The 27,985-nt window shown below is 41.3% G+C and overlaps 1 protein-coding gene across 7 annotated transcripts in view; it reads left to right on the top strand.

Moving 5' to 3' along the window:
* PHTF2 (putative homeodomain transcription factor 2) overlaps positions 1–27,202 on the top strand; it is a 154,154-nt gene extending 126,952 nt beyond the window's left edge. For all 7 annotated transcript variants that reach the window (XM_090041918.1, XM_090041919.1, XM_090041923.1 and 4 more), the window contains 5 exons: positions 1,116–1,202; positions 2,269–2,424; positions 11,789–11,884; positions 22,212–22,337; positions 24,723–27,202. In XM_090041918.1, coding sequence (XP_089898044.1) covers positions 1,116–1,202; positions 2,269–2,424; positions 11,789–11,884; positions 22,212–22,337; positions 24,723–24,743 — 486 coding nt within the window. In that variant the 3' untranslated portion in view covers positions 24,744–27,202. The remainder of the gene's footprint in view (positions 1–1,115; positions 1,203–2,268; positions 2,425–11,788; positions 11,885–22,211; positions 22,338–24,722) is intronic.
* The last annotated feature ends 783 nt before the right edge of the window (positions 27,203–27,985 follow it).

The following is a 27,985-nucleotide window of genomic DNA, read 5'->3' as shown; positions in this document are numbered from 1 at the left end:
AGGAAGTAAAAATGTGTGCGTTTCATGACCATCTTTTTTGTCAATCCAGCAGAGGGTGCTCAGATCTTAAAAACCATTCAGCAAAAGCCATTATATTATTACAGAAGTTTCTTGCTATATAAGTACCCAGCAGTGAGCTTTTTTTAAAAACAATAAAATGTAGCTTTACAGGCTATCTTCTGAGCCCAGAACTTTCTCTTCTTTTGTCAGAATTTTAATGTGTTGGAACATTATTCATACACCACCTTGCACAATAGTATTCTGGTCCTTGACTAAGACTAAGACTCCTAAGTCCTAGTGTAACATAAATATACTGTATATGATATACTCTTTTACTAGATACTAGATACTCCTATACTCCTAGAGGAGGAAGAGGATGGATATGTGAAATAATCTGTTAATCACTCAGTGTAATATATCTGTACTGTAGAACGTGTTATTTTGGCAGTAATTACCCATCCCTATTCTGTTGTCAACCCAGGTTAAGTAATTCACTGTGGCCTGAAGCAGAATACATCTTTACTTCATTAAGCAGTTGGGGAATCTCTTTAGATAGAAGCAGCTTTGGGTCAGTAAGGAGCTGATCAAACACTTCCTGTTCTTTAAATTTATCTGAGCAGACTCAGTTTTTCCTTGTTTTATTAGCATTGAATGTTCTCAGGAAGGATCACCGTGCAGTTATACTATTTACTAGCCAATTGCCCATCAGGAATGGTGAGGGGGGATGGAGCACTGCCACCCACGTGCCACTGCTGCCTCCCAGGACCTCTGTCCACTCCTTCCCCACCATCATGGTGGCGCTCCACCACACCACTGCTGCCTCCTGTCTGGAACCCACTTGGAGCACTCTGATTTGCTGTTTCAGTCAGCGTTGTGATTGGCTACCAAGACAACCAATCAGAGTGTGAACAAAGCATTATGGCCAGACAGACAGACAAAGGCTTTTATTACATTAGAATGTTAAATACATTATTTAACGTAACCTACAACTTTAAATACTGTTGTGATCCATGATGAGATGGTGTGAGGGAGTATTAACCTGACTAGATCTACAAGTTTGCCTAATGACTACAGTGATTTTTCTTTTGGTCAGTCAATATTTCCCTTACTTTCAGCGGCGAGGTCCTCAACGCTCAGTTGATGTTATAGTTTCATCTGCCTTCTTACTGACTATCTCAGTTGTATTTATCTGCTGTGCACAGGTGAGCTAATTTTACTTGTGTATAGGAAAATAGGATTTATATATTATTTTCATTATTTTTACTTTAAGCAATTCTACCAGACTTAAAGTGAAAATAACTAATATCTGTTGGTGTCTTTCTACAAAGTCTATGAGAAATACACAGTGCTCAATTTATGTAGTTTAATGGCAAACATTCTGCCAATAATATAAATTAAGGAAACAACTGTGCTACTGGTTTTTGTGTATTTTACAACCTATAAACAAATTACTTTTGCAAACTCTTACATTAAAAAGTTCATTTGGGATTGGCATCTATTTGTAACTGAGATTTTAACAATGTAGTATAATGTAGTATAATTCACAGAAAGCTAACTTCCTTTTGTTCCTTTCATTCTTTTTTTTTTATAAATTGTCATCCTGAGTTCTCAGTAGGACATAAGAAAGACCATGTTGTTCAAGTATTAGTCTGCCCTCTAGCGGAATGCACAGTAATAAGCAAGCTGTATTGAAACGTTATAATTACTGAAAATATTTGCTTGAGCACATGCACCTAATCACAGGGTTGTTTCACCTGTTGGCAATATTTTATCCTCTTTTAACCAAAAGTAATTTTACTGCCTCTTCCTGGTTTCTAAATATAAATACTTTAATATGAACATAATTAAGTTTAGTAGCATTATTTTAATTGAGTTTTCCTTTTAATCCAGTCAATTACAACATAAACATAACTGTTTTCAATCAAATGCAATTACTTCACAAGCTTGACCTTTTTGTTTTGGTTTAGAATAGCCTTGTATAATATGTATTTCTGTCACTACTGACATTCAAAATGAGAATATCACTTTCTAATTTTTATTTCTGCCATTTAGATTACTCTTCTTGTGGGACTTCTCAGTGTTTCAATGAAAACCTGTTAATTTTGGAATATAAATTAATTTAAAAATCAATTACAAAATAGTAACCAAATCCGTATGAAAAAGTATAGGATAAATTTCTTTTATTTAATTGTAACCGCATAATCTGGACATTTACAAACTCTTTTGAAATTAATGACTCTCAATTTTGCCTTTTATCTTTACTTTCAGCTGCTTCATGTGCATGAGATCTTCCTTGATTGTCACTACAATTGGGAACTAGTGATTTGGTGCATTTCACTAACACTTTTTCTCCTAAGATTTGTTACACTTGGATCAGAAACCAGTAAAAAATACAGCAATACCTCAATATTACTTACTGAGCAGGTGAGCATGTACATAAAACTGGGGCCGTGGGCTTTAGAACCATTGAAAATAGTCCAGGGTATGGGGGAGACATTCATGCATACAAAGAAATTGGGTATTAATGACGTTCTGCAACCTGTTGGTCAGTTTCTGTATTTGTATCTGCTTCTAAATATAGAAACTTCTGAAATAGTAACGCAAGATAAAAAATGTACTACTGACTTTGTGTAGACATTTTGCAAATCTTGATGTTTTGTAGGCAGGCTGTAGAAGTTCTTGTCAAACAGGCTCCCTCCTGGAAAACTGAAGGGAAACATTTCTTGAAGTCTTGTTCACTTACTGAAAAAGTGCTTCTTGGAGCAAGGGGCACTGTGGCTGAAAGTAACACAAATTATATCATTTATATAAAGTGTCTAAAGAAACACAACTTACACTTATGCCTCCTTTTAAAAAGAAGCTTCCTGTGTCAAAGATATGGCTCATGGGTTGAATCCAGCCTACAATACCATATCCTGTCCTGCGGAGCTCCTGGAAGGGCAAGGAATTGAGAGGCAAGGCCCACCACCAAAATCTAACATTCAGAGCCCCATTGGGATGCATGTTGTTGGTGGAGTGGCAAGCAACTGCCCTGCGGCTCAGGAATCTATGGCAGTTAATGCTGCTACTGCTGTCCACTCCTTTCCTGATCCAGCCTTATCTAATACCTTAGGAGATGCATTAAAAAGTAACCTTTTTTATTGTATTATTGTATTAAATGTATTAATATTTATTAGTTCCTCTATCTTTGTGATTATCCCTAGTAAGTCTGGCCCTAAAGCACCACAAGCAGCCTTGTTTTCTATCAGGGACAGTGACAGTAAATCAGTGAGCAGCTAATCTACAAAAAGCCCAACGTTATGTTTTAGGTAAAAGCATTACAGAGGCCAGTCTTAACAATGAACAGTCTACACACATCCTAAGCTCATCAAGTCTTATATGACTGCACGGGGCTCTGGCAGGTCCAGTACTCAGGGTTGTAAGTTCTTGGATTTGTGTATATCTCTAAATCCAGATCACAGCTGTCTTTTTATGTACTCTGTTTTATCTTTTTTCAAACTAAAATAAACATGCTTATGTAGTTTCCTTCAGTGGGTGAGACTTTTTCCAGAGTCATTTATCTGCCTAGTGATTAGTATTAATTACCCCCAGTGAGCCAGGAACACAATGATATATAATACTTACCGCTTTGATACAAAAGTCTTTTTGAATATTTCATGTGTATATAATGCCTATCAGATTGCAGTATAATAGTGATCTTCATGCTGACAGCATCTCTGATTTGTTATTTCTAGGAACACTGTCTGAACCCTAAGCCAAAGGTTAAGTTTACAGTAATACATAAATGCCTGAAGGACCATACTGTTGGTATAACAAGCATACTGGTTCAGTTCAGACTCCTCAGTGTTGTTAGTTTGGGCTATACTCATATGCTGGATCCAGATGTGTAGGCATGTGTGGTTTGTGGTTCTGCAAAAGCTCTTTGCACTGCCGCCACAAATCTCACATGTTGCACGTTAATCAGTGCTCAGCACTGCTAATTTGCAGCACCGGAGCAAAATTTGCTACTGGGATTTCCTGGTAGCAAAAAAAAAAAGAAAAACCTCTAGAAAAAAAGCGGTGCAAACTATGCCAAAATGGTGAGTGCTGGGACAAATGCAGAGACACCCTGGGCTGCCTGCTTTCCCATCTCCACATGCTGTGGAGCCCCTGTGCTGAGGAAGCCTGTGTCCCAGCCAGCTGCTTCCTGCCTGGGTGGGGTGCAGTGTGCCTCGAAACAGGGAAGCAGGCAGCCTTGGGCTGGCTGCTCCCTGGTTTTCGCGTGTCTCTGCAGAGGCTCCACTGCAGAGCCGCCACCCTAAGGCACATGGAGCCCCTGCCCTGAAGCACACTGCATCCCCACCAGCCATGGAGCCAGCTGGCTGGGGTGCAGTGTGCCCCAAGAAGGGGGACCAGGCAGCCTTGGGCCTGCTCCCCTGTCTCTGCTGTCTCAGCCCAAGGACTGAGGCACTTGAAGGGATTTGAGGGACTCCACTGCACAGCCCCCACACTGAGGCACTTGAAGCCTCCACGCTAAGGCACACTGCACCCCAGGCAGCCACAGACCAGCTGGCTGGGGCTTATTGTGCTTTGAGACAAGGCAGTGCCCCATCTCGAGGCACACTGCACCCCAGTGCAGGGGAGGGGCTGCACATGGAGCCCCTATGCTGAGATACATGGAGACAAGGGAGCAACCAACCCAAGGCTGCCTGCTCCCCTGTCTTGAGGCACACTGCATTCTAGCCAGGCAGGGAGCAGCTGACTGAGGCACAGGGTACCTCAGCATCGGGACTCTACGGTGTGTGGAGATGGAGGAGCGGACAGCCCTGGGCACAGGGTGCCTCAGCTCCCAGGGCTGCTTGCTCCTCCATCTCCATGTGCTGTTCCTGGCTGGGCAGGGCGCAGGCTGCTTCAGCGCAGAGGATGGCTAGTCCCTGCTATGGTACCCTGTGCCTCAGCCAGCTCCTCCCCAGCATGTGGAACAATGGGACAATGTGTCCTGCTCCAAAGCACACGGGCAGGGGCACCGCTTTTTTTCTAGAGGTTTTTCTTTTTTTTTTGCTACCAGGAAATCCCAGTAGCAAATTTTGCTCCGGTGCTGCAAATTAGCAGTGCTGAGCACTGATTAACGTGCAACATGTGAGATTTGTGGCGGCAGTGCAAAGAGCTTTTGCAGAACCACAAACCACACATGCCTACACATCTGGATCCAGCATATGAGTATAGCCCAAACTAACAACACTGAGGAGTCTGAACTGAACCAGTATGCTTGTTATACCAACAGTATGGTCCTTCAGGCATTTATGTATTACTGTAAACTTAACCTTTGGCTTAGGGTTCAGACAGTGTTCCTAGAAATAACAAATCAGAGATGCTGTCAGCATGAAGATCACTATTATACTGCAATCTGATAGGCATTATATACACATGAAATATTCAAAAAGACTTTTGTATCAAAGCGGTAAGTATTATATATCATTGTGTTCCTGGCTCACTGGGGGTAATTAATATCAGTGGCACATAGTTTCATAGATTTCATAGACATTAGGGCTGGAAGGGACCTCGGAAGATCGAGTCCAGCCCCCCGCCCAAAGGGCAGGAAGTCAGCTGGGGTCATAGGATCCCAGCAAGATAAGCATCCAATTTACCCCTGAAGGTGTTCAATGTAGGTGCTTGAACCACCTTCGATGGCAGGCTGTTCCAGACCTTGGGGGCTCGGACAGTAAAGAAATTCTTCCTTATGTCCAGCCTGAAACGGTCTTGCAGTATTTTACAACCGTTCGACCTCGTCATCCCTTGGGGCGCTCTGGTGAACAAACGTTCCCCCAGATCCTGGTGGTCACCCCTGATAAACTTATAGGTGGCCATCAGATCACCCCTGAGCCTGCGCTTTTCCAGGCTAAAGAGCCCCGTGGCTCTCAGCCTGTTGTCGTAAGGTCTGTTTTCCTGACCTCTGATCATGCACGTGGCTCTTCTCTGGACTCTCTCAAGCTTCTCCACATCCTTTTTGAATTGTGGAGCCCAAAACTGGACCCAGTACTCCAGCTGCGGCCTCACCAAGGCTGAGTACAAGGGGAGAATGACATCCCAGGATTTTCTTAAGAAGCATCTATGGATGCAAGCCAGCATTTTGGTCGCTTTACTAGCCGCAGCATTACATTGCAGGCTTATGTTCATCTTGAGGTCAGTGATGACCCCCAAGTCTGTTTCTTCCATAGCGCTAGCCAGCGTAGCACTGCTGAGCCTTTAAGCATGGTGCAGGTTTTTCTTCCCAAGGTGGAGAACCTTGCATTTTTCGGTGTTAAACACCATCAGGTTCTCGTTTGCCTATTTGCTGATCCTGTCCAGATCAGCCTGGATCACCCGCGTGTCTTCTGGTGTGAATGCTTTGCCCCAAAGTTTGGTGTCATTGGTGAACTTGGCCAGTCCGCTCCTGACTCCCATGTCCACATCATTAATGAAGATGTTGAACAATATGGGTCCAAGGACAGAGCCTTGAGGGACCCCACTGGTCACAGGACACCATGATGAGTGACTTGCATCAATTACTACCCTCTGGGTCCGACCACAGAGCCAGTTTTCCAGCCAGTGGATCATGGTGGTGCTGCTTCTGTTTGTGCTACTAAGTGGTGTGCTCGCAGTAGTGCTGCTGCTACTTGTCCCTGGGGACTGCCTGGGCACACTGGCTATGGTGCTCAGCATGCTGCTCCAGGTGGGGTAGGGGAAGCTGGGTCTAGCACCTGGGCTGGCCCCAGCAGACTTACCTAGGGTTCCTGGGGCTCTAGCAGTGGCAATTGGGGTGCGCAGAGCCTGGCTAGCAGCCAGAATGTGGGTCTAGCCGGCCAGGCTCTGGTTTTGAGCACTGCAGGCTACCATGTGTGCCACCCCACTTATTTTGGGCAAGGGATTTTTTTACGCTGGGATCTCCCAATGTCAAAAAAAAAACCTCACTGCACTGCAAATTAGCAGTGCAGTGAACACCTGCATATGCAGTGCATGTGGTCATCTGGACGTGTTCTAAAAGTAGAACCTTAAAAGGTCTGCTTCCCCAGTTGCCCCTTCCTCCCCCTTAATTATGCTCGCCACAGGTCAGATATTCAGATTCCATGTTAAATTTGAAGGTTGCACAGATCCTTACATTACCATCGATAAGTTAAGGGTCACATATCTATTCTCACTTGATGGGAGAAAAAACAGATCACAAAGTAAATTCAAATTCGCTAGACCTTTTAGTTCCTGCGAGTTCGTAAATAAGGTCTTGCCTTCCGTTTCAATTTTAAGAATGACAGTGCTGTTGTTTTCAGTGTCTCACGTAAGAAGTTGGATCTGAAACCTAATATAGAATCTGGCTGTGAAAGATAAGTTAATTTATCACCTTGAACTGGAAGCATGCAGGGCAAATACTCATTAAGTACTCCACACAATTCATATAGATACAGACTATGTCCTGGTGAGAGATAATGGAGGAGATTGATGGTAAGGAGTTTCCTGTTGCTGAAAAATGGAAGCAGATAGGAGATGGAGACTATCAGTGTGGTTCTCCTGAAAGGTGATCTAATGAGAGATATGAGAGAAGATCCCAGGAATCGGGGAAACACTGGGGGTAGGATAGAAGGGGATGGAAAAAGCCAGGCAAGAGAATGGGAAAACACTGCTAGAGCAAGCTCTTGTGGTAAGCCATAACAAAAGGCAGGGACATCTGGGGAGAAAAACTGCTACCAGAACTGCACAGAATGCTGCGGAGTCTGGAATGTGGCCTAGAGATAAAAGTAGTCAGTAATTCAGGGAGACAGTGAGGAATCTGGTTGAACAGACTATATCTGCTTGCCACAGGGCCCTTGGATAGGGTGCCAACTCTGTTTGAATCTATACAGGGAGGTTTCGAGAACGCCAGCATGCCTGCGACACAGCATGAACGTGCCCGTGTGCTTGTGTATATCAGTTGCAGATTACAATGCATAGACTTTACGTCAAGAAGGCAAATACACATTACTATTACATTAAAAAAGCTCACTGGACTACTCTATAAATCGGATTCAACATTTAATATCTATTTTAATGAATGACCTATCATTTATCTCCTGGGTGACTCTCAACAGTCTCCTGGAGATTTATATCTAATTCCTGGAGACTCCAGGGCAATCCTGGAGGGTTGGCAACCCTACCCTTGGACTAAAATCCTGAATATAGGAATACCTTGACCAGTGAAGGAGGCAATATGAATTTCTTGAGTCAAGGGCAAGGGCTATTGAAACCCCCCGCGAGACAATGAATTGTAAGGACCCCTGGAGCCAGAGTCACTGGATCTGTGTTTTATGGGATAAGTTGCACTGGAATGTAGCCTGACTGGAGGGATGATTCAGAAGCAAACTACTCCAAAGCTGGAGCAGCTGGTAGTAGAATATGGTAGCTTACCCCATCATGTCCAGCTAAGAGGAGTACACTGGCTGGTGAGTCATTATTTTCTAGCCACATGGCCTCAAGAGCCTTCACTGAGATCAGTGAATCTGAGCAACGGGCCCACAACCTCTAGATTCTTGTGAGGGTGCTGTGAGGTGCCATGCAATGGTAGCACTGTTAGGTGTGCATATGCGATTCACGTGATAAACCCAGAGATTTCAAATAGGAATTCATCGTGTTTAAAAATATTCGGCCTTGTTGTGAACTTCTTGACCTCTTTGCAACAGAAGAATTGCGCTATTATTTTTCTGTAGTCAAAAAATGAGTGAAAGGTTAAAAACTGGCATTTTTCAAGTGGTGCCTTTAGTCTAAAAAGGATGAGAACCACTGATAGTTATGAGCATGTTCAGTGTCACTAGAATGCTTACAGGGATCAATCTGCTTAAGAGATCACAGATTTCTTGGATCAGACTTCATTGCTGGGATACAGAGAGCATCCTTGATTGTAGTCACAGATGCCCCTGAGGAAAAAACAGAGGACACTATCAAATACCAAGACTTGCATCTGAAACTTGATATTCAGAAATCTCCTAATAAGGAGTTATTTTGGCATATTCATGAGAAGCTGATATTTTTTTAATGTACTGAGTCAGAAATGGTTCAACTTTTATAGGTGCTGGCCATGCAAGTACAAGAGACATTTCATCCAGGATTTGATGCATCAACATTCCCCTCTAGTGGCAAGATCAACCTGTCCAGTTTTAAAATGGTTGTTGCAACTAGCTAGTTTTATTTGGGCAAACTTTGCTCCCAATCAGGAAGGCTTTTTGAATTCTGTACCATATACTGTCTTTGCAATACAACTTGCCTGCTGATTCAGTGGTGATAGATGCTATAGTTCTGAAAACCTTAGGAGGCTGTGTGCATTCTAAATCAGTGGGAGCCAATGTTTTTGGCCTCAAATTAGCTCCAGACCCAAGTGCCACTTCAGTCACCTTTCTCTGCCTGATCAGCTACTCTGTTTTTTGTTCCCTGCCCTGTCTGTGTTACCTGTTCCTGCCCTGCAGCATGCCATGCAGAGCCTGGCCTTGCCACTTCTGGCACATGTGCCATGGGTTGTCACTCCTGTTCTATATCATCTAGCAGACCTGATAAAAATTTGCATTTTCTGAACAGGAAGATTTTTTTCCCTAGCATTACTTGATATTCAGGTTCTAATTAACAGGCTATAAGACATCTAGGTATTGAAACAGTTAGATATTAAATCCAGGAGAGAATGGATTTATTTGCTAAGGAGCTGTCTGGAGAGCATAGTAAAATCAGTAAGCAAGTTAACCATAGAAAAGCAGCTATTAGTTAAGTGTGGACTGAGGACCTCATTTGCTATGACAGCAACTGCAGCAGGAGCAGAAACTTCAACTACCACTCTAAGATGAGTCTTTCACCTATAACCTGAACACATGTGGAATATCTTCTATTCAAAGATTCACAATTCATCAGTGCAAGGAGAGAAGAATAGTCAATCAACAGACTGCAAAGCGTTTATCAGGTTCTTTAGATGTCAAAGATGGCAGTATCCTCCTTCATCCTTTCTTTTTTTATTGCATACAGAGATGTGAACTGCACAGCCAACCTGCTCAATAGCTGCAATAGATTAGATGTGTCTGGTTCATGTCCTGAGCAGACTATCATCTTCCTAGACTTCTGTACCAGGCTTTAGATGTCAGGTCTGGTATGCAGGTCTTAATGCTCATGTCAACCTTAATTCATGTCCCTGCTTGTTTACCCCGCCTTCTCTCTGTCCCCTTTTCCCCACCCATTTCCCACAAAGTTATTTGGGGGATTGACTTTCTTGCTTCTATGTAATTCTATGTAATCTTTGCCACAGAAAAGAAAATCCTAGTACTAATACAACTCAGCACCATCTTCAGTATAATTTCCCCCAACTTTCACATTTCCTTCCTGTTCAGTAACATCTCTTGTGAGAACATAGTAAGAAGAGAGGAGTGTAGGGAGTGTTATCAATTCTGGAAAAAAAATTCCCAGATAATTACTGTTTCTAAAGAAGGATGGCTTCTATCCTTTTGTCTAAAATGACAACATAACCTATGCCTTAATTTAGACAACTTGTTCATATAGATATTCCTACAAAAAGTCTGTAGTGATGGACTTGCATACTCCTTTTTCATGGAAGTGGGACATGGAATATATTAGAAAAAACCCCACATCTCAGCTAATCAGGTAATCTAGTTATCTATTCTGTTTTAGATTGTGTGTTCACAGTAAAACACAGTAAAGCTCCACACGTTGAAGCCATAATAGAGGGTGTTTCAGAAAACATATGCATGCTTTAGTCATGAATAGAGTCATATTGTTTAACAGTGCTGATTCTTGTTTCCTTAAAAAGCAAGCAGCATAATTTAAAATGCACACTACTATAGGTGTTCCGAATGTCCACCCTGGACATGCTGGCACTGGTTAAAGCGGCAAACAGAGTAATACAGACCTAAGCACAGACACATTTTTTAAGTACTCTGCATCTTTAGCTTTCTATCTAAATATAGCCAGAGAGGATAGAAAGTCCCTAAAGCATTTATTTCTCATGTCCTAAATAATAAAAATCAAGCCATTACTTCCTTAACACTCAGTGGGTTAGATTATGTAGTGAAGAGCTACACATAAGCCCCTCTCTCTCCTGTAAGAGATTATATTACATGCCACAAAGGCAAAAGAGGCCTGACTAAGCATATGCCCATTGTAGCAGCTTTGCAAATTTATGTAGAGCTCTATTCATGTATTTACAAACCGTTATGCAATAAACCTGTTATCTTAATCAGCTGATCTCTGTCAGATGCTCATCTTGGTAGAGAATACTTCAGTCACTGTAATTCAGATTTCATGCTCCACTTTATTTAGAGGACAGTACTGCTTATCAAACTTCCCCAGGATGGTGAGAGCAATCATAATTATTTAGCTTATTACTTCAGCCCATGTAATATTTTTTTCCTTCAAGTTCTGTCAGTCATGTTCAGTCAGAAAATTCACATATTGGTGTATTTTACTCAGCTCTGGAGAATTCTCAGAATCCAGAAAAACAGAAGTAGTGCCTCCTTTAAACAGCTTTCTACTGTTCTTTGTTTCCAGTGGGGCTTGTGAATGTGCAGACTTACAGCTTTTGTTATTGCCTTAAAAAAAAGTGTTAAAAACTGTTGTGTTAAATCATAAACATTGCTTTACTGTAGCATTTATCAAGCAATATTTTTCTTCTAAAATAAGACCCCTTGTTTTCTGCCACAGATGCACTTCTACCATCTAATTATTGACTAATTGCTAATTCTGCTAAGAAATATTTTAAATGTATGCTTGTTAATTTGGAAGAGGTGCTAACTCAATATTTTTGTTTACATAGATAAACCTGTACTTGAAAATGGAGAAGAAGCCTAATAAGAAGGAGGAACTGACACTAGTAAACAATGTTTTAAAACTTGCTACTAAGTTACTCAAGGTAAGAATAAAAATAGATTATTTCAGTATCAGGAAATAGGGTACCTGGCTTAACATATCACCTGTTTTCATTTTTTTGCAGTGCCCTGTGCCCTTTTTCTTTAGATCTGCATCTCTAATAGCCTTTGTTTTTTCACTGTGACACATGCTTTCATATACAGTTTGCTGTATTGGTGTTTCTGTGGATTTAAAATAAAAACTTATTAAAGTCTTTAAGATTTGATTTGCTTTATGATGAACAGCTCATAAGTATACTGAGAGAGCGCGTTTGGGATAGACAATCGTACAGCCCACAGAAGAACGAGATAATATACCTGCTCTACTTGTGGTTTTTACTCAGTGTCTAGGGCTAAGTAATTAACTACTGTAATATTAGTATTCTTCTGTAAGAAGTGATCCTCCTCCTCCTAAATACTGCAGCAGATGTTGGTTAGTGTTTCAAATTAAAATGACCCTGTTTTTAGCAGCTTGTTTACATATGGTCAAGCAAAATCCTGTCAGAAATGAAAAAAGAGTATTTAGTCATTTCTATTTCTACATCAGTGCAGCATATATTTTATAAATTATTTAGGTGTAAATGCTTAAATCTGATTGCATCTGTGAGTGAATTCATTAAACATTCACATGTGTACAGAATGCCATGAAATCGTGCAACTTTTTTGTAATAGTGTCCTTAAGTTTGCCTGCTGATCAGTACGTTACAGCTAAACGGATGGAAGAGTTTACATGCCAGATTAACTTTCTAAGCTAAAAATCATTCACCAGAATTTCCTGTAGAAGACTATGTATTCTGATTTGCCTTATCCATTAATTCCATGAACTACTATTTGCCAAGCTGCAGACAAGTAACTTAGAATTTCTCATTTGCTTCTGATGGCAAGATTATTTAAATTTTGGTTTCCAGCTGACAGCTTTAAAAGGATTGGTTCACCTGATTTTGACAAGTGTTTGCTCTTCTGCTTTACATCCTAGCCTCTTGCCGTGGTATTTGAATACTGGAACCAAATTTAGATTCGTACCCTTCAGTGACCAGAAAGTCTTTGAATCATGGAAAATTAAGGTTAGGAGGAACCTCAGGAGGTCATCCCCCTATTCAAAGCAGAACCATCCCCAACTAGATCATCCCAGCCAAAACTCTGTCTGCTTGGGTCTTAAAAGCCTCCAAGGATGGAGAGTCCACAGCCTCCCTGGGTAAACTGTTGCAGTATTTTATTACCCTCCTAGTGAGAAGGCTTTTCCTAATATCTAACCTAAACTTGCCTTGGTGCAACCTGAGGCCCTTTTTGCTAGTTCTGTCATCACTGAGAATAGTCTAGATCCATCCTCTGTAGAACCACCCTTTAGGTAGTTGAAGGCTGCTATTAAATCTCTGTCTTCTATTCTGCAGACTAAATAAGCCCAGTTCCCTCAGCCTCTCCTCAGAAGTCATGTGCCCCGGCCCTGTCACTATTTTCATTGCCCACTGCTGGACTCTCTCCAATTTGTCCACATACTTTCTATAGTGGGGGCCCGAAACTGGACACAGTACTCCAGATGCGGCCTCACCAGTGCAAAATAGAGGGGAAGAATCACTTATTTTGAATTGCTGGTAACAGTGCTACTAATGCAGTCCAGTATGCCATTAGCCCTCTTGGCAACAAGGGCACACTGCTGGCTCATATTTGGCTTATTGTCCACTGTAATCCCAAGATCCTTTTCTGCAGAGCTGCTGTTTAGCCAGTCAGTCTCCAGTCTGTACCGGTGCATGTGCTTGTTCTGTCCTAAGTGCAGACTTTACACCTGTACTTATTGAAGCTTATGAGATTTCTTTTGGTCCAATCCTCCAATTCATTGAGGTTTCTTTTGAATCCTAGCCTTGCCCTCCAGTGTATCTACTACTCCCCCCAACTAGGTGCCATCTGCTAACTTGCTAATGGTTCATCCCATCCCATCTTTCTGGTCATTGGTACTGAACAAAACCATCCCAGGACCAACCCCTGGGGCACTCCCTTAAGACTGGTTGCCAACTAAACATCGAGCTATTGATTACAACCCTTTGAGCCCAATGATCCAGCCATTTTTATGCACCTTTCAGTCCATTAATTCAACCTGTACTTCCGTAGCTTGCTTGCAAGAATATTGTGGGAGACCATATCAAAAGCCTTGATGAGGTCAAGATATATCACACCCACTGCTCTTCCTGCATCCACAGAGCCAGTCATCTCATCATAGAAGGTAATCAGGTTGCTCAGGCATAACTTGCCCTTGGTGAATCCTTGATGACTGTTCCTGATCACTTTCTTCTCCTCCAAGTGCCTAGAAATGGATTCTTTGAGGGCCTGCTTCATGATTTTTCCAGGGACTGAGGTGAGGCTGACCAGTCTACAGTTCCCCAGATCCCCCTTCTTTCCTTTCATAAAGATGGGCATTATATATCCCCTTTTCTAATAATTTGGTACCTCTCCTGATAATGCAAAGATAATGGCCAGCAGCTCTGCAGTCATATCAACCAACACCCAGAGCACCCTCGGGTCCATTGCATCCAACCCCATGGACTTGTACATGTCCAGCTTTTCTAAATAGTCCCTAACCTGTTCTTTCAGCACTGTTGGCTGCTTCCCTCCTCCCCAAGCTGTGCTGCCAGGTGTAGCTGACCTTGCCTGTGAAGACTGAGATGAAAAAAGACATTGAGCACTTCAGCCTTTTCTGCATCATTTCTCACTAGCTTGCCTCCTCCATTCAGTTATGGACCCACACTTTCCATGATTATCATCTTGTTGCTGACGTACTTGTAGAAACCCTTCTTGTTACCCTTTGGTGTAATGGTCTAGGGTGCTACTGAACTAAACATACCACACAGTGAGGATAATAAAAAGTTCCTGTGTTTTTTTGAAAATGAAGAGTGATTCTACAATTTCCAGTTTTTAGCGGAAGAAATATCTGTCAGACATCAGTCCGGTAAAATCACTTTCAGCAGAAGGAAGTTTTAAAAAACGCTTGTTCTGGAGAAGAAAAATGCTAGTTCAGTAAAAGTACCAGAAGAATGCCTTTGAACTAATAAGACCATATTGGCTCAGTGCAGGAGTCATGTGTTTCAACATAAGAACTCATTGGAACAATGACAAATCAGTCTTAGATAAGTCAGTGTCCTCGTTTGAATTTTGAACAGTGGAATATGTTACTTTGACTTACCCATTTTTGCCAGATTGACAGGCCACACAAAAAGACACAGTTAGCATCCTGTTACATGCTAGAGTAATTGTTCTTTTCTTAATTCTTCTTGTGTCCTTCCACCAAAATTATAGAATTTTCCAGTATCTAGCACATAAGAAGGCCTCAGTCTGTGGATGAGACTAGGTTTTCCCTCGTGCTGAGTTCTTCCAGGAGTTGGCAGACCAGTGGATGTCCCATGATCTGATTTCATGACAGTCGCATGTGTCTGAGTTATTAGAGTAGTCCCACTTCTTAATGCTGTCTTTTTTGTTCAAAGCTATTTAAATTTTCCCAGGTTGGCCAGTCTTCCTCTCCCTGTGGGGAGGTGTTTAGTAGTGTCAGTATACATTCTGATATCCTTACTTTGCCAAGCTGTTTATGCCACATTTCCAATAAGCCATTGGTGGTGATTTTTTAAAGTGACTCAGTCATGGCCAGAAGCCCTTTTTTGGTGATTTCAGCTAGCTAAAAGCCACAGCATATCCAGTTAGTAGGTGCCTTTTGTCTTGCTTTCCAGAAAGCAGACTAGCATACAAATGTTTGCACTCTGTACTCCCATTCAAGCTTAGGATTTCTGTCACAATTCTGATTTCTTCCTCCTGTATCACCTTGCTCCAGGTTCATATTACAGCTAGAAGCTATAGCATTGCTCCTCTAGAATATCAGTCTTCATGATTTTTCTCTGTTCATTGGATTTCAGAGGCATATCTCTCAGTGTCTATTCACCGCATTAACTATAGGTTTAAATCTTTTTTGTTACGAGTAGAAAGTCTCCCAGTATGTAGTCATCACCTTTCTTCCATCCAGTAAGATTTTTTAATCAAGCTAGGGGTAGCCATGGTTACTGCCCTTTGGGAGATGTGTATCCATATTTTTCATTTTGAGTGATCCCCAATTTAAGGTTTATTTGCTCTAATTGCCAGGCTGGCTTTTCCAGGGTTGCCAGTGTTCTCCAAGATTATCCATGTCTTCTCGACTGAGAGAATATCTCTTGTTCTTTTCAGGATCTGATTTAGTTGGGGAGGGAAGGTTGATTCTTGACCTTTGCAATGTTTGCATTTTCCTTTCTTCCAGCACACCAAAACCAAACACCTCCTAAATACAAGACAGCAATCCAGATGGGCATTGTATTTGAAACAACTGTACAGTTTCAAATATTGTATGCAATGAGATCATCTGCATACAAGACTTCTGACCTCCTGATCTGTTCATTTAGGAAGTCAAGGATCAGTCTTTGACCTTGCTGCTTGCTTGAATTCTCAGGGTGTTTGAATGGTGCTTACCTTTTAACATGTGATAACATTAAGCAAGTCTTTCTCAGGCTTCAAACCTAAATTGCAATCTATGATGGTTAGAGCATTCAGTTGTTTTGAACTTCTCTTAAAATGTGTGATCCTGTAGATAATCCAGGGTGACTACCTACCTCCTCAGATAGGACTGGTTAATTCAACAGTTGTCACTTCTGGTTAATTCAACAGTTGTCACTTTCTTAGATTTATAGGTATTAAAATCATAAAAGACTATTAGATGTTCTAGCATGGCCCCTATATATCACAGGCCATTAAATGTCATCTTGTATGGTCAGTATAGCCCAATAACTTGTATTTCACTAAGCATACCTTCCAGAAAAGCATCCATCTTGACTGAAAAATGTCACAACCCCTCTATCCTTGCTAGTTTGTTCCAGTGATTAATCATCCTATGTTAAAAAAAAAAAGTCTGTCTTGTCTCTAATTTGGATTTGTCTGGCTTCAGGTTCCAGCTGTTGATTCTCATTTTGCATATCTTTGTTAGATTAAAGGGCTCTTTTGGGGGAGAAGTGTTAGAATTTTTTCTTTGCTATTCCATTTATTCAGAGAGAATATAACAACTTGTCATCCCATCTTATATGAGCTGTTTAGGCAGACTCTTGGTGCCCTATCCTAAGTGGATGAGTTCAGCAGAATGACCCTCCAGCCACAAATATGATAGGTGAACCCTGAAATCTTCAATAATATTTTCCTTTTGAATGAATCTATGTGCATGCCAGTTCAACAGGTAGTTTCTTCAAACATAGAGGTCCCCAGGTATAGAGAATGGATGTATTTCCATTCAGTTAGCCTGATCCCTTCCTTCTCCTGGAATGATAGCAAAGTCTATAGGGACTGAGTGAAGCTAGTAATTTTTAGTCATCAGGCCTCCCTAACCTCCTCTTCAAGACCCTTGTTCCTTGTTGTTACACATACCTGTTTCTGGGCAAAGGTGTGCCTTCCTCTGATAGTCATATACTTCAGGAGCTAATTCTACATTCAGAGAAGTAATTTTAATTTTATGCCTTTCTTGTTGTTAGCTGTTTTCCATGAGAAATAAGAGGGATTTTTTCCTTCTGCAGAAACAGCAACCAGCTTGGCCACAACAACACAGTTAGGAATCATCTTTCGTGGTCGTCTTCAGGCCCTGCTAAGGGGATTTGGGACAGAGAACTCAGCACCTGATTGATTAAAAAGAAAATTGGCAGTTTGACCTCTAGCTGGTCAAACTTGTCAGCTCTAGCAGCTAAATAGAGCTTGAATTTGGTCCCTCAATCTTTCACTTGGAGGTCTCTTTTGAATCACTTGTTAAATTTCCTGTCTGCATTGTTGTTGTTAAAATTACTATGAGAAGAGTCTGCAAATGAGAAGTCTTTTTTTAAACACTTCACTATTTTTCTTTAGACAAGGTCATGCATTGTTTATTTCTTACGTTAACACCAAAGTAGTGTACATCATTACATCTAAATCACGAGATTGCTCATTTTTGTTTTATTCTACTTGAAGGAAATAGACCTCTCACATTCTCCTTAATCAAAGAGGTTTTTTTCTGGAAGTCTGATACTGTATCCCTACGCAAAGGATCATAAAGTACCTAAAGCACAAATTATAGATAAACCTATGTAGTTTTTCAGTATTATATTTAAGAAAATAAATAGCTTCCTTAAATTGCTGCTTGTTCCACTTGACAATCCTGGGCCAAAAAAAAGTATAGAGCTCATATAAAAAGATCTTAAAATCTACCAGCTGAGCCTCTTTTAATTCACCTAGCTATAAAGTTGTGGCAACCTTTTGTAGACACTGCATAGGGCACACACTCCCATTCACTGGTTTTTATATTTAGATTCTACCATATAACAGAGCTTAAACTATCAAATAATTACCAGCACCTTTAAACATCTTCCTTCTCACTATTTCTATTGGTTGCTAATTTCCATTAATTGGAGGCAGGCTGGTGAGGACTCACTGCATCCAAACAGACCAATTTTGACTTCTCTGTTAGCTACTTTATAAGAAAATCAGCTTTATACCACTGTTCCTTCCCTCTGTTTCTCATAATTTCACTGCCTGTGTTCTTAGCTTTGAGGGCTTTCTCTGAAGTTTGGGTGCCAAAATAATTCTGAAAGGCTAGGAGCTGATACCTGGAGAAGTAAATTCATGTTCCTGCCTTTAGAGGTCATTGAGTAGTGTTCTCCAGGTTTGCTTAGGGCCATGATGAGCGATTATTAGGTGAGAGCGAATTTTGTCAATATGGGTGCTGCCAGATGTGGAAAACACCCCCAAAAATGTGCTTTACTGAAAGCAGCAGCAAGTTGCTTCAACCCGGCTTTGCAGTGTCTGTATAGACTGGGCGCTTCAGCAGGGCTCTTTGGCACTTTTATCCAATAGCTGATTCAATCAGCTATTGGATAAAAGCACTTAAAGCCCCACTAAAGCATCCAATTTATACAGACATTGGGAAAGCCAGATACAATTAATGTGCTACTTCTGGGCATGCACTGGGCTCAGCACACTGAATTTAAAGTAAGGCACCATTTTTTTGTGGGGGGGGGTTCCACATCTACAAGCAGTATATGATTACAGAGGTGTTGTACAGATATTGTTTCTTCTGGGAGAGTTGCTATTCTCCCAGGAGAGACTAGAAATATACAGATGTTCAGGTGTTTTTCTCCCAGGGTAAAAATGGCCACTTCAGGAAAAATAACAACTTGGTAACGACCAGAGCTAAATCCCTCCTAGGAGAGTTTCTCCTGGGAATGTGAACATGCTCTGGCTTTTTCTCAGAATGTAGTCCTCCAGCTTCCCCCCCTTGCAACCCTCCCCTCCCCCCCCCCCCAAAGGAGACAGTGTCGCTCACTCAACTCTGCTGCTTTAGAACATTCCCCCTCTGCAGGTCCCACGTTGTGCCATAGTGAAACTCATGCTGGCCACAGGTGGTCTGGGTGAGCTTATCAATGCTGCTGTATACAGTGCTGTGATCTGTCACAAGACAGACTAAGGAAGCTTGCAGAGCACTGAGATGTGTGTACAAGCCCCCTCCTCCAGGCTACCCAGTGTCAGCACTGCAAGCTCTCTACTCTTCAGGGCCTCGGCATTGAAATGTCTGTATGTGCAGCCCTGGGTAAGTTTCTTTACCCAGAGGGTAAACCTGGGCGAATTCTCCTAGGTTATTTGAATGGTTGTATGCAGCCATAGTTACTTTGCATAAAATCACTTTAGTGTAGAGAGCCTTTTAATCTGTAGCTAGAAGACTTTACTTCAGATTGCTGAATTGTGTAGTTCAGCAAATATTCAGGAAAAGATGCAGTCAAAAAACACATGAACATGCAGGAAGCAAGTAATCTATTTATGAGCTTTTAATGGTTGCATACCACAAGGTCTAGGACACTTTTTGCCAGTAAGGTCCCTTTATAAGTTATGCAGTACAGATAGTCATGTTTCCTTTCCCTTGTACGTTTTGCCTGTCTTGTCTTTTTAAAATTTTATCTATTCTAGGTATATCTAGCATACAGCATAGTGGCTCGCCTATCTGGGCTGTGACCTTGAGAATACAAATACAAATAATTTATAGCTCACTAGAAGTTATACAAGAAGTAAATTATATTATTAAATTGTACTCTCTTATTGAGAGGTGCTAATGATAAATATAAATAACACGCTATTACAGAAAGTTGTAAGTCATCGTCTCCTGAATAATGTAATTTTACTGTAAAATAATTGACTGACTTTGGGACTCAGTGTCTAACAATCAAACAGTAACTCACACATCTAACAGTTACTTACAGTGAAAAGTATAATGTGAAGTATTACAACTATTTGTTCTGCATTTGCCTGGATTGAATTTATTTCTTGATCTGGTTTCTTTTTGCACTAAAAAGATAAATGTTTCTGCCTGGAAAGATGCTCTTTTAACACTATTTTTGTCCTAAAAATAAGGATTGTTATATTAACCCTATGGCAGAATTGATAGGGCTGCTGCATCTAAACGCTGACACATTACACTTTATTGGTTAACATCATTACATTTCAACACTTTGTGCTAATAGCTCTGGGTTTTCATTACATGTCAGCTCTTGGTGCTAATAGCCCTGTTTTTCCATTAGAATGAGAAAGTATCAGATAATGGGTTTCGTTTAACTCTAGTTTTAAAATTATTTTAGTAAAACAGCCCATCTCAAAATGTTCCTCTGATCTTGCCCATTTCACTACAAATCATTCTCTACTGAAAACATGGTCTATATGGTTTTCTTTCTATTTAGACCAAAACAGGAATTTCAAAATCCTTTTCAGACAGATGTATTGTGCTAAAACAGGGTATGGCATTAAGCCAGTTGATTGATTGACTGGAGTAGTCAGCAGTTCTTTCCTTAAACTGACTTGTCAGTACTATGATCTGTTTTAAGCCCTAGAAGGAACTCACAATTGCTTATCACCAGGGATCCAGGTTTTCTGTTTGTCATGGAAAAACATGGTAAAACCTGGAATTTCTCATTTTAAGGAGAAAAACATGGAAATGGTGGGTTTCCCCTTGCACACTGGCAGAGTTCCAGCCAGCAAGGACCTGTGGTGAGTGGGAGGAGGGTGGTTAGGCAGGGGGCACCATGTGCATATGTGCATGCACACATACGCATATGACTATCAGACAGCCTGGAGAGCAGCTCCCTGCTGCTGCACGCACTCCTGGAGAAGGGAAGGGGAAGGGCACATGCCCCTCAGATTTGTGCATAGGGGAGAGTGGGGACAGGTGGGGAACTTCGGTGCTGCTGTTGCAAGCTCCACACTGCCATGGAAAGGTGCTCCCTGCCCTCCTGGCAGCAGTGGGAGCGTCAGCACAGAATCCTGCTCATCTCTGATGCTGGGTGGGCAGGTTTGCCTCACCATAGTAGCATGGAGCTCCCAGCGGCGGCAACGAGCTTTCCCACCTGGCCCCACTGTGCCCTGCTGCGCCGGGTCCTGCCCACTGGGCTGTGGAGACCCCGAGGCAAGGGCAGCAGGGCAGGGAGCCTCAAGCCTGCAGCAGGCATCCCACACCTGCCCTGACAGGCTCTGCTCCTGCCATGCCACCTGTGTGGGAGGAGGAGTGGTGCTCCACTCTACCACAGCAGCCATTGCCTGCTGCGGACAAGTGCTAAGGCTCAGGCACCGCTGCCAGGGGAAGGGGACTGCGGACCTGGGTTTCTGGCCCCTTAGCCCTCGCAGCTGGGAGAGACAGGGGACTGTGGGTGGGAAGTGAGGGGCACCAGCATGGCTAGGGGGCTATGGTTAGGGGGAGCGAGGGGCATCAGCAGTGCTGGGGCCTGCAGGTCAGGAGTGGGGGGCAATGGCATGGTCTGGGCTTATCAGGGCTGCTCAGCACCACAAAGCAGTGGGGCGGTGGAGGAGATCCAGAGCTGGACTCATGTCCTGGTGAGTGAAGGGGGCAGGGGAGACTCTGATTTTTCATGATAAAAAACAAAATCAAACACTAAAATTCATAGGTATATGGATTTTATTCTATTATAGGAATTGAGGCACTAGTAGGCTTCCAAATTGCTTTAAAATTATTAATATATCAATGAAATATTGTTCAACTGATACCTATATATAGAGTGTGGAGTTTCATTTTAATCATGGAAAAAACACAGATTTTATGTATTTTTATCGGAAAATTTGTGATCTTTTTTGGAGAATTTGTATTTTTTAAACAGAGAAAGCCCGGATCACTGATTATCACAATTCTCTTTAATGTATTGCTATAAAGGGTAGTCTGAAATACTGTACTAGCTCTATTAGTAATTTATTTCCTGACATTAAAAAATTGTTTTTGCATAATTTCTATCTAATTACATAAATATTTTCAATTGCCAGGAATTGGACAATCCCTTCAGGTTATATGGGCTTACAATGAACCCACTGCTTTATAACATCACCCAGGTTGTCATCCTGTCTGCTGTTTCAGGTGTCATCAGTGACTTGCTTGGATTTAATCTAAAGGTGATTACTTGCTAAGTGTTCTGTATTTCCGTTTGGAATGTTTGTCCAGAATATGTGTAATGTTGCACTGTTCAGCTTGTATGTGCCCTGTAACCCTTTTTAAAGATGCCATTTATACCTGAATCCCAAGATAACTTTAAGATGACATCCCAATAATTAGATTCCATACATGGGAAATATCTTAGATGTAATTTTCCACGTGTAGAATCTAATTATTGGAGAGTTGTCTTTAAATTTGTCTCCCCTCGCTGCTGCAGCAGGGAAAACAGCGGCAGGGGGGCATGCAGCAAGGGGAGTCCAGCAGCCTGACCCCTACCCCTTGCACTTCCCACACTTTGCCCCCTGAACCTATTGCCCCCCAACCCTCACTTACTCCCTGCCTATCCCTGCAGTGCCTACACCTTCCGATGCCTGCCCCTCCAGCAGGTCCTCCTTGCTGCCTGCCCCACAACATCATTCTTTCCCACCCCCCACCTCAGTTGCAGCTCTGGCTCCTCTCCAGATGCTACCCAGCCTGGCAGCAGTGGTTGCTTCAGCAGTTCCAGCCCTGGCCCTGAGCCTGGGTCTGGTCTGAAGCCAGAGCTGCAGCAGGCATTTGTACCCCCACCTTGACTTGAATCTAAGACAAAGAACGCTTTCCCCCCCATATTGAAGCAGGAGTGGGGGGGGGAGGGGGGCTCATCTTGGATTTGAGTAAATAGTGAAAACAGTGCAGTCACGTTCAGTTCACATGAACAGGTCTTTATTTTGTTGGCTGTAACCGACTTTTGATTTTTTCTATTAATGCCTTTCAACATTCTTGTACATTAAATTCTTCCAACTTTATGGCTTCATTGAGGAGACAGGCTGTAGGTTCAGTGAACTTATTTCATTTTTTCTGTAGGGCCCACATCTGATTTAAGAACTTCTGCCCTATGGCCCTGTATTTGTTTACAGTTTTTAAAGCATGATAAAAAACACCATCCCACTCTTTTGTCCCATATTGAGCATGATGTCATACCAGAATGCAGGATATTTTATCAGTCATGACTTGGGATATGAGCTGATCATTGCTCTCACAGTTTAGGGTCCAGGCTGGCAAGTCTGAACTTCCAAATACATGGCATAGGGAGCAGTAGGAGTCTTCAAGTCCTGATAATTAGCCACTTCATTTTTTACATGGACACTTGGGAGTTTTGTTACAGGTAGAAGAATGTAAATGATTGTGTACAGCAGGTGTATCAAACTCATCTAGCCCTACAAACCAGATAAGGGGCTGGTCCACCAGCCAGATTGAGCTCACAGGTTGCCCGTATGTGCTGGAGGCGGCGTACAAGGCTGGTCCAGCACAGGTGCCACAAACAGCATGTGGGGTCAGTCACGAGTGCATGCACAGAGATGGGTCCCAGCGCATGCTGCATACAGGGTGCACGGCCAATACAAGGCAGCACCATGGGGTGGATGATAGGGCTGCCTGGTCAGATCCTGACACCTCTTCTGTATGGCTTTGTTATAGCGATATGCTATGTGTGGCACACACCCTGGTTAGGGTAGACATTCAAAAAGCCTGAGCCTGAATTGATTCAATCTTTGCAGGTTAGTCTAACCTGGCTAGGCTAAATCACTTGTAACTGCACAGACATCCCAGACGTGCAGGCACATGCCTGCAGTGGCTCAGGCTAGAAGCTAGGGGGCACTAGAGCAGCTCTCTCTTCCCTTCCACAGCACTGAGCTGAGGGGGGGGCATGGCCAGGCCCTGGCAAGACTCTGAGTAGTCCAGCAGGGAATTGATAACACAGTGTTTATCACCGCTAACTCGATCTTTATCACCCCATTAAGAAAACAACAGAGGGACATTACCTGTTACCTGTTTATTCTGCCTGTTGATTCAGCACAGACTGTAGCCAGCATGTGGTTTGCTAGCTAATACACAGACTTCTCAGCAAGGCAGAGGGGAGGGGGGAATTCCTGCTTAGCAGGGGAGCAGCTCGCAGTCTCAGCTGGAGCTGCAGCCAGGGAGCAGAGGGGAGGGACCAGCCCTGCTGTGGAGCAGAGAGCCTCGCCCAGCCCAGAGAGCATGCTGGGATGCTGGGGGAGTCTGGTTTATCTCAAACCAACAAAGAATCTGGGACAGACATTGCATAAATCAGTTTGACCCAAATCAATTAAGACTGATGCTACATTCATTCAAGTCGATCTCAAACGGTTTCAGCCATTTTCAAACTGATTTATGTGCACTGAATATCTGTTCTGTTACAGGTTTGAACCAGTTTCTGATCACATAAACCAGTTTATAGGTAATGTCTGTCCCTAGCCTCAGAGAAGAGCACTGAGGCAATTGTAACTTTAGTATTTAATAGAACATTTGTGTAAAATAAACATTAATTGCTGCTTAAACTTTTTCAGCTCTGGAAGATCAAATCATGACAATATTTGAAGACAATTAAGTAGCACAGTCTTCTAGAAGAGTGGATTGATTGACTAAACTGCCTCACAGCAGTCACTGTAACTGGGTTTCAGAAGCTATGGCCTCTTCAAGGATGTAGTTTGGAAAATTGAAGTGTTTACATCTGACTGTCTTGTGCAATCTTTATATTTATTTTATTTTCTCACTGTTTTTTATGTACTAGTTGACATTTGTATTTTATTTTCAAGCATTATTATGCTCAGCTATTGAAAGGGTAAGAAAACTGTTTCCATATACTTGAGATCCTGGTAAATTGGTCACACTAAATTACTGTGTCTGTTGTTAAAGCCGAAGCCAATGCTTAGCTTTTGTATTTTGTAATGTTTAGTTACAATTATGCTGTACTGAAGTCACCTTACTTTATCTTACATTTTTCTAAAGTTGCATAGAGCATTTGATTTTGCACTAATCATTTATCAGTAATCATAAAATCAGTAGGTTGTTGGTGACAGTAGAGAATGAGACTTACAGAGAAAAGTACTGACAATATAGAATGACAGGTAGTAGGGAAAATACTTTACATTGATACTAAAACTGAGCAGGTTTCCTAATATTTTTGGGTGATTCCAGGATCTAAATTAAGCTGCAATTCAGGCACCCTTGGGTATTAGTAAGGTATTAGAAAACAGGTCAATAAGTGCTCTTTGATAACAATTTTATTAGAGCAATAATTGTAAATGGTTACCATGCTGTAAGATATTTTGATAAAATTAACTATTGTATTTATTTGAAACACTGGGCTGTTTGCACAGCTCTGACTGTGCATGCTCAATATGTGCACTTTTTATTATTACTTTTAATAAGGACCTTTATATATAGTAAATTGAATATATTATGGTGGACTGTGGTGCAATATGTATTACTTTTGCAGGCTAAGTATTTAGACTTTTTCCCTGAGTGGAAAAACCCTGTATATTGAAGAAGGTAAATATGTATGATGAAGAGTAAGATAAATATTCTCCCATAGTACACTATAGTATATGTTATTTATACCACATGTAAGTTTAAGAATGTAAAACAAAACAAAAGCCCAGAAAAGTGTAAGGGTATGATGCAAGTCTTATCTGTTTGGATGGAGTTATTATGCCCATACTACCTAAAAGAATATTATTTACAAAATCCATCAAAGCTTATTAGGCAATTAAAAAAATTAATGATGCTACAATTAGCACCACAAACACTATTCTCTGTGTGTTTTTATTGAGATTGCCAGGTCTCCATTGTAAATCCTGATGATGCTTGAAGGAGAGACATTTTGATATTCCTTTTTTACATTAGCTCAATTCTGGCTCAATTCCTGGGAATCAGAAAACTAGAAATTTGTCCTTTAAAAAAGGACAGTTAATTTAAGCTACTACATAATATTTCACTTAAATGACATTGTAAAACCTAACTCCATCCTCTGTGAACGCACTTGATGTATTGCTTTTAAGGGAATATATTTGAGTAGCTTTCTAAAAATTGTCTGCTTTAGGCTGGAAAAGAATAATAATTTTGCAAAAAAATTAAAAAGTCAGACATTACACAATACATAGCAATTTTCAGAATTGTTAATCATCTGAGATAATATAACTTAAACTTGTGTGGTATAAATTTTTTTTTATATATAAAGCAACACAAACAAGCATTTTGTATTTTATTTGCCTCTGTACTAATGTTTAATAATGACCAAAGTGCATTCTGGTTTTTTTGAAGGAATGTATTACTGGAGCTTTAAGAACATACTATATTTAGTTTCTTGTGAAAAATTTGGCTGCATCTGATCTGTTTCTTCTTCCTCTATGTTGTCTGATGTTGGGATTGTTTTTAGGAATTAAGTATATTTTATAATTTTTTCCAAAATAAGGTACAGACCTACACAAAACTTAATTTTGCACAGAATATATTTTAAGAAAAAAAATACAGCAGGAGTTGTGTAGGTGGTAAAAGACAAGGTTCTTGGTTTTCACAGCCTGTCACTATTACAAAATAAAAATAAAATACCTTATTTATTTCAGAATTAAAATATTTTAAAGAATTTTAGGGGTTGAATATATTGCTTTCAGTAAAAAATAAAATAAAAATAACAGTTTGGGTTGAAGATGGAAGCTAGTTTGTAACCACATATACCTCAGCAACTAGCAGTATGCTGAGTTGTTGCACTAATAGTGGCAGCTTTGATAGTATAAAGTGGGTCTGTAAAATTAAGTGAAAGCTGATGAAAAATACTGAATTAATTGCTGCCTTTAGGTATATCAATAATAAAAGACAAGACATGAAAGAAATTATCCATCCCTTAATATGGAAATGCCAGTACAAAAATAGAGGTAAGTAGAAATAAGGCAGATCTTGTGTGTTAACTGTTATCTTTGCCACATGTTTTGTAACTGAAAGTGTGATCAGGCTTGGAATAAAGCACTCAATGACTGATGGTATAAAACTGTGCAATGAACTGTGTGTCTTTCGATTAATGTGTGCAGTACTTCTATGAATTTAAATCCAAATATGTGAAGCTTTAAAAGTGTCATATGACCGTTATTCTACTGAAAATAGCCAAATCCTGGACCATAGAAAAGACCAAGTCAAAGCAAGAAATCAATGTGAGTTTATAGATGTGAATTGCAGTTGTCAATTATATAATTCTCAACCCAGAAAAAAGGAACATAAATGTGCTCAAGGCAGATTCTTGTTAAAAATTGACTTTATCAGATGCATAATGATTTGTTGTGTCAACAAAAAGCTTTGTGACTGAAAAGGTAGGTTACACAAATATAAGGTTAAGTGTGGCAAAGTGGATCTCCTTGACTAGCCATAGTGCTATTTTCCCCTGCCTGCCTCTGGGCATGCTGCCCACCTGTCTTGCCTGCCATGCCTTGATGATATCTAATTAGGTGGTTAATTAGGTGGGAGGCTGCCCATTCTTTCCCCGATTCCAGGGGATGTTATCTGTGGCTCCATTCTTCCCCTAAACTGCAGCCCAAGTTTCACAGATGGCTACCAGATGACAATGCCCCGGCTTACAGTCAGCCCAAGCTTAGCCCTCATTGTCAGGCCTCAGATGCATACACATTCATACCGCCCTCCTCTCACTAGGGCCTCTCACACTTCACCCCCTCTCACAGGGTGTCTTTTATGCCTTGACAACCTATACCGCCTTGCTCTCCCTTGGAGTGGGCCTTTTAGCCATAGACTTCAGCTAGCTCATACCTTGGGTGGCAGACAT

Source organism: Crocodylus siamensis, chromosome 4 (assembly GCF_052110815.1).
Source record: "Crocodylus siamensis isolate JL-2025a chromosome 4, ASM5211081v1, whole genome shotgun sequence".
Classification (NCBI taxonomy): Eukaryota; Metazoa; Chordata; order Crocodylia; family Crocodylidae; genus Crocodylus; species Crocodylus siamensis.
Note: the sequence above shows the minus strand (reverse complement) of the source record. Positions and strands in the feature narration are given on the sequence as shown.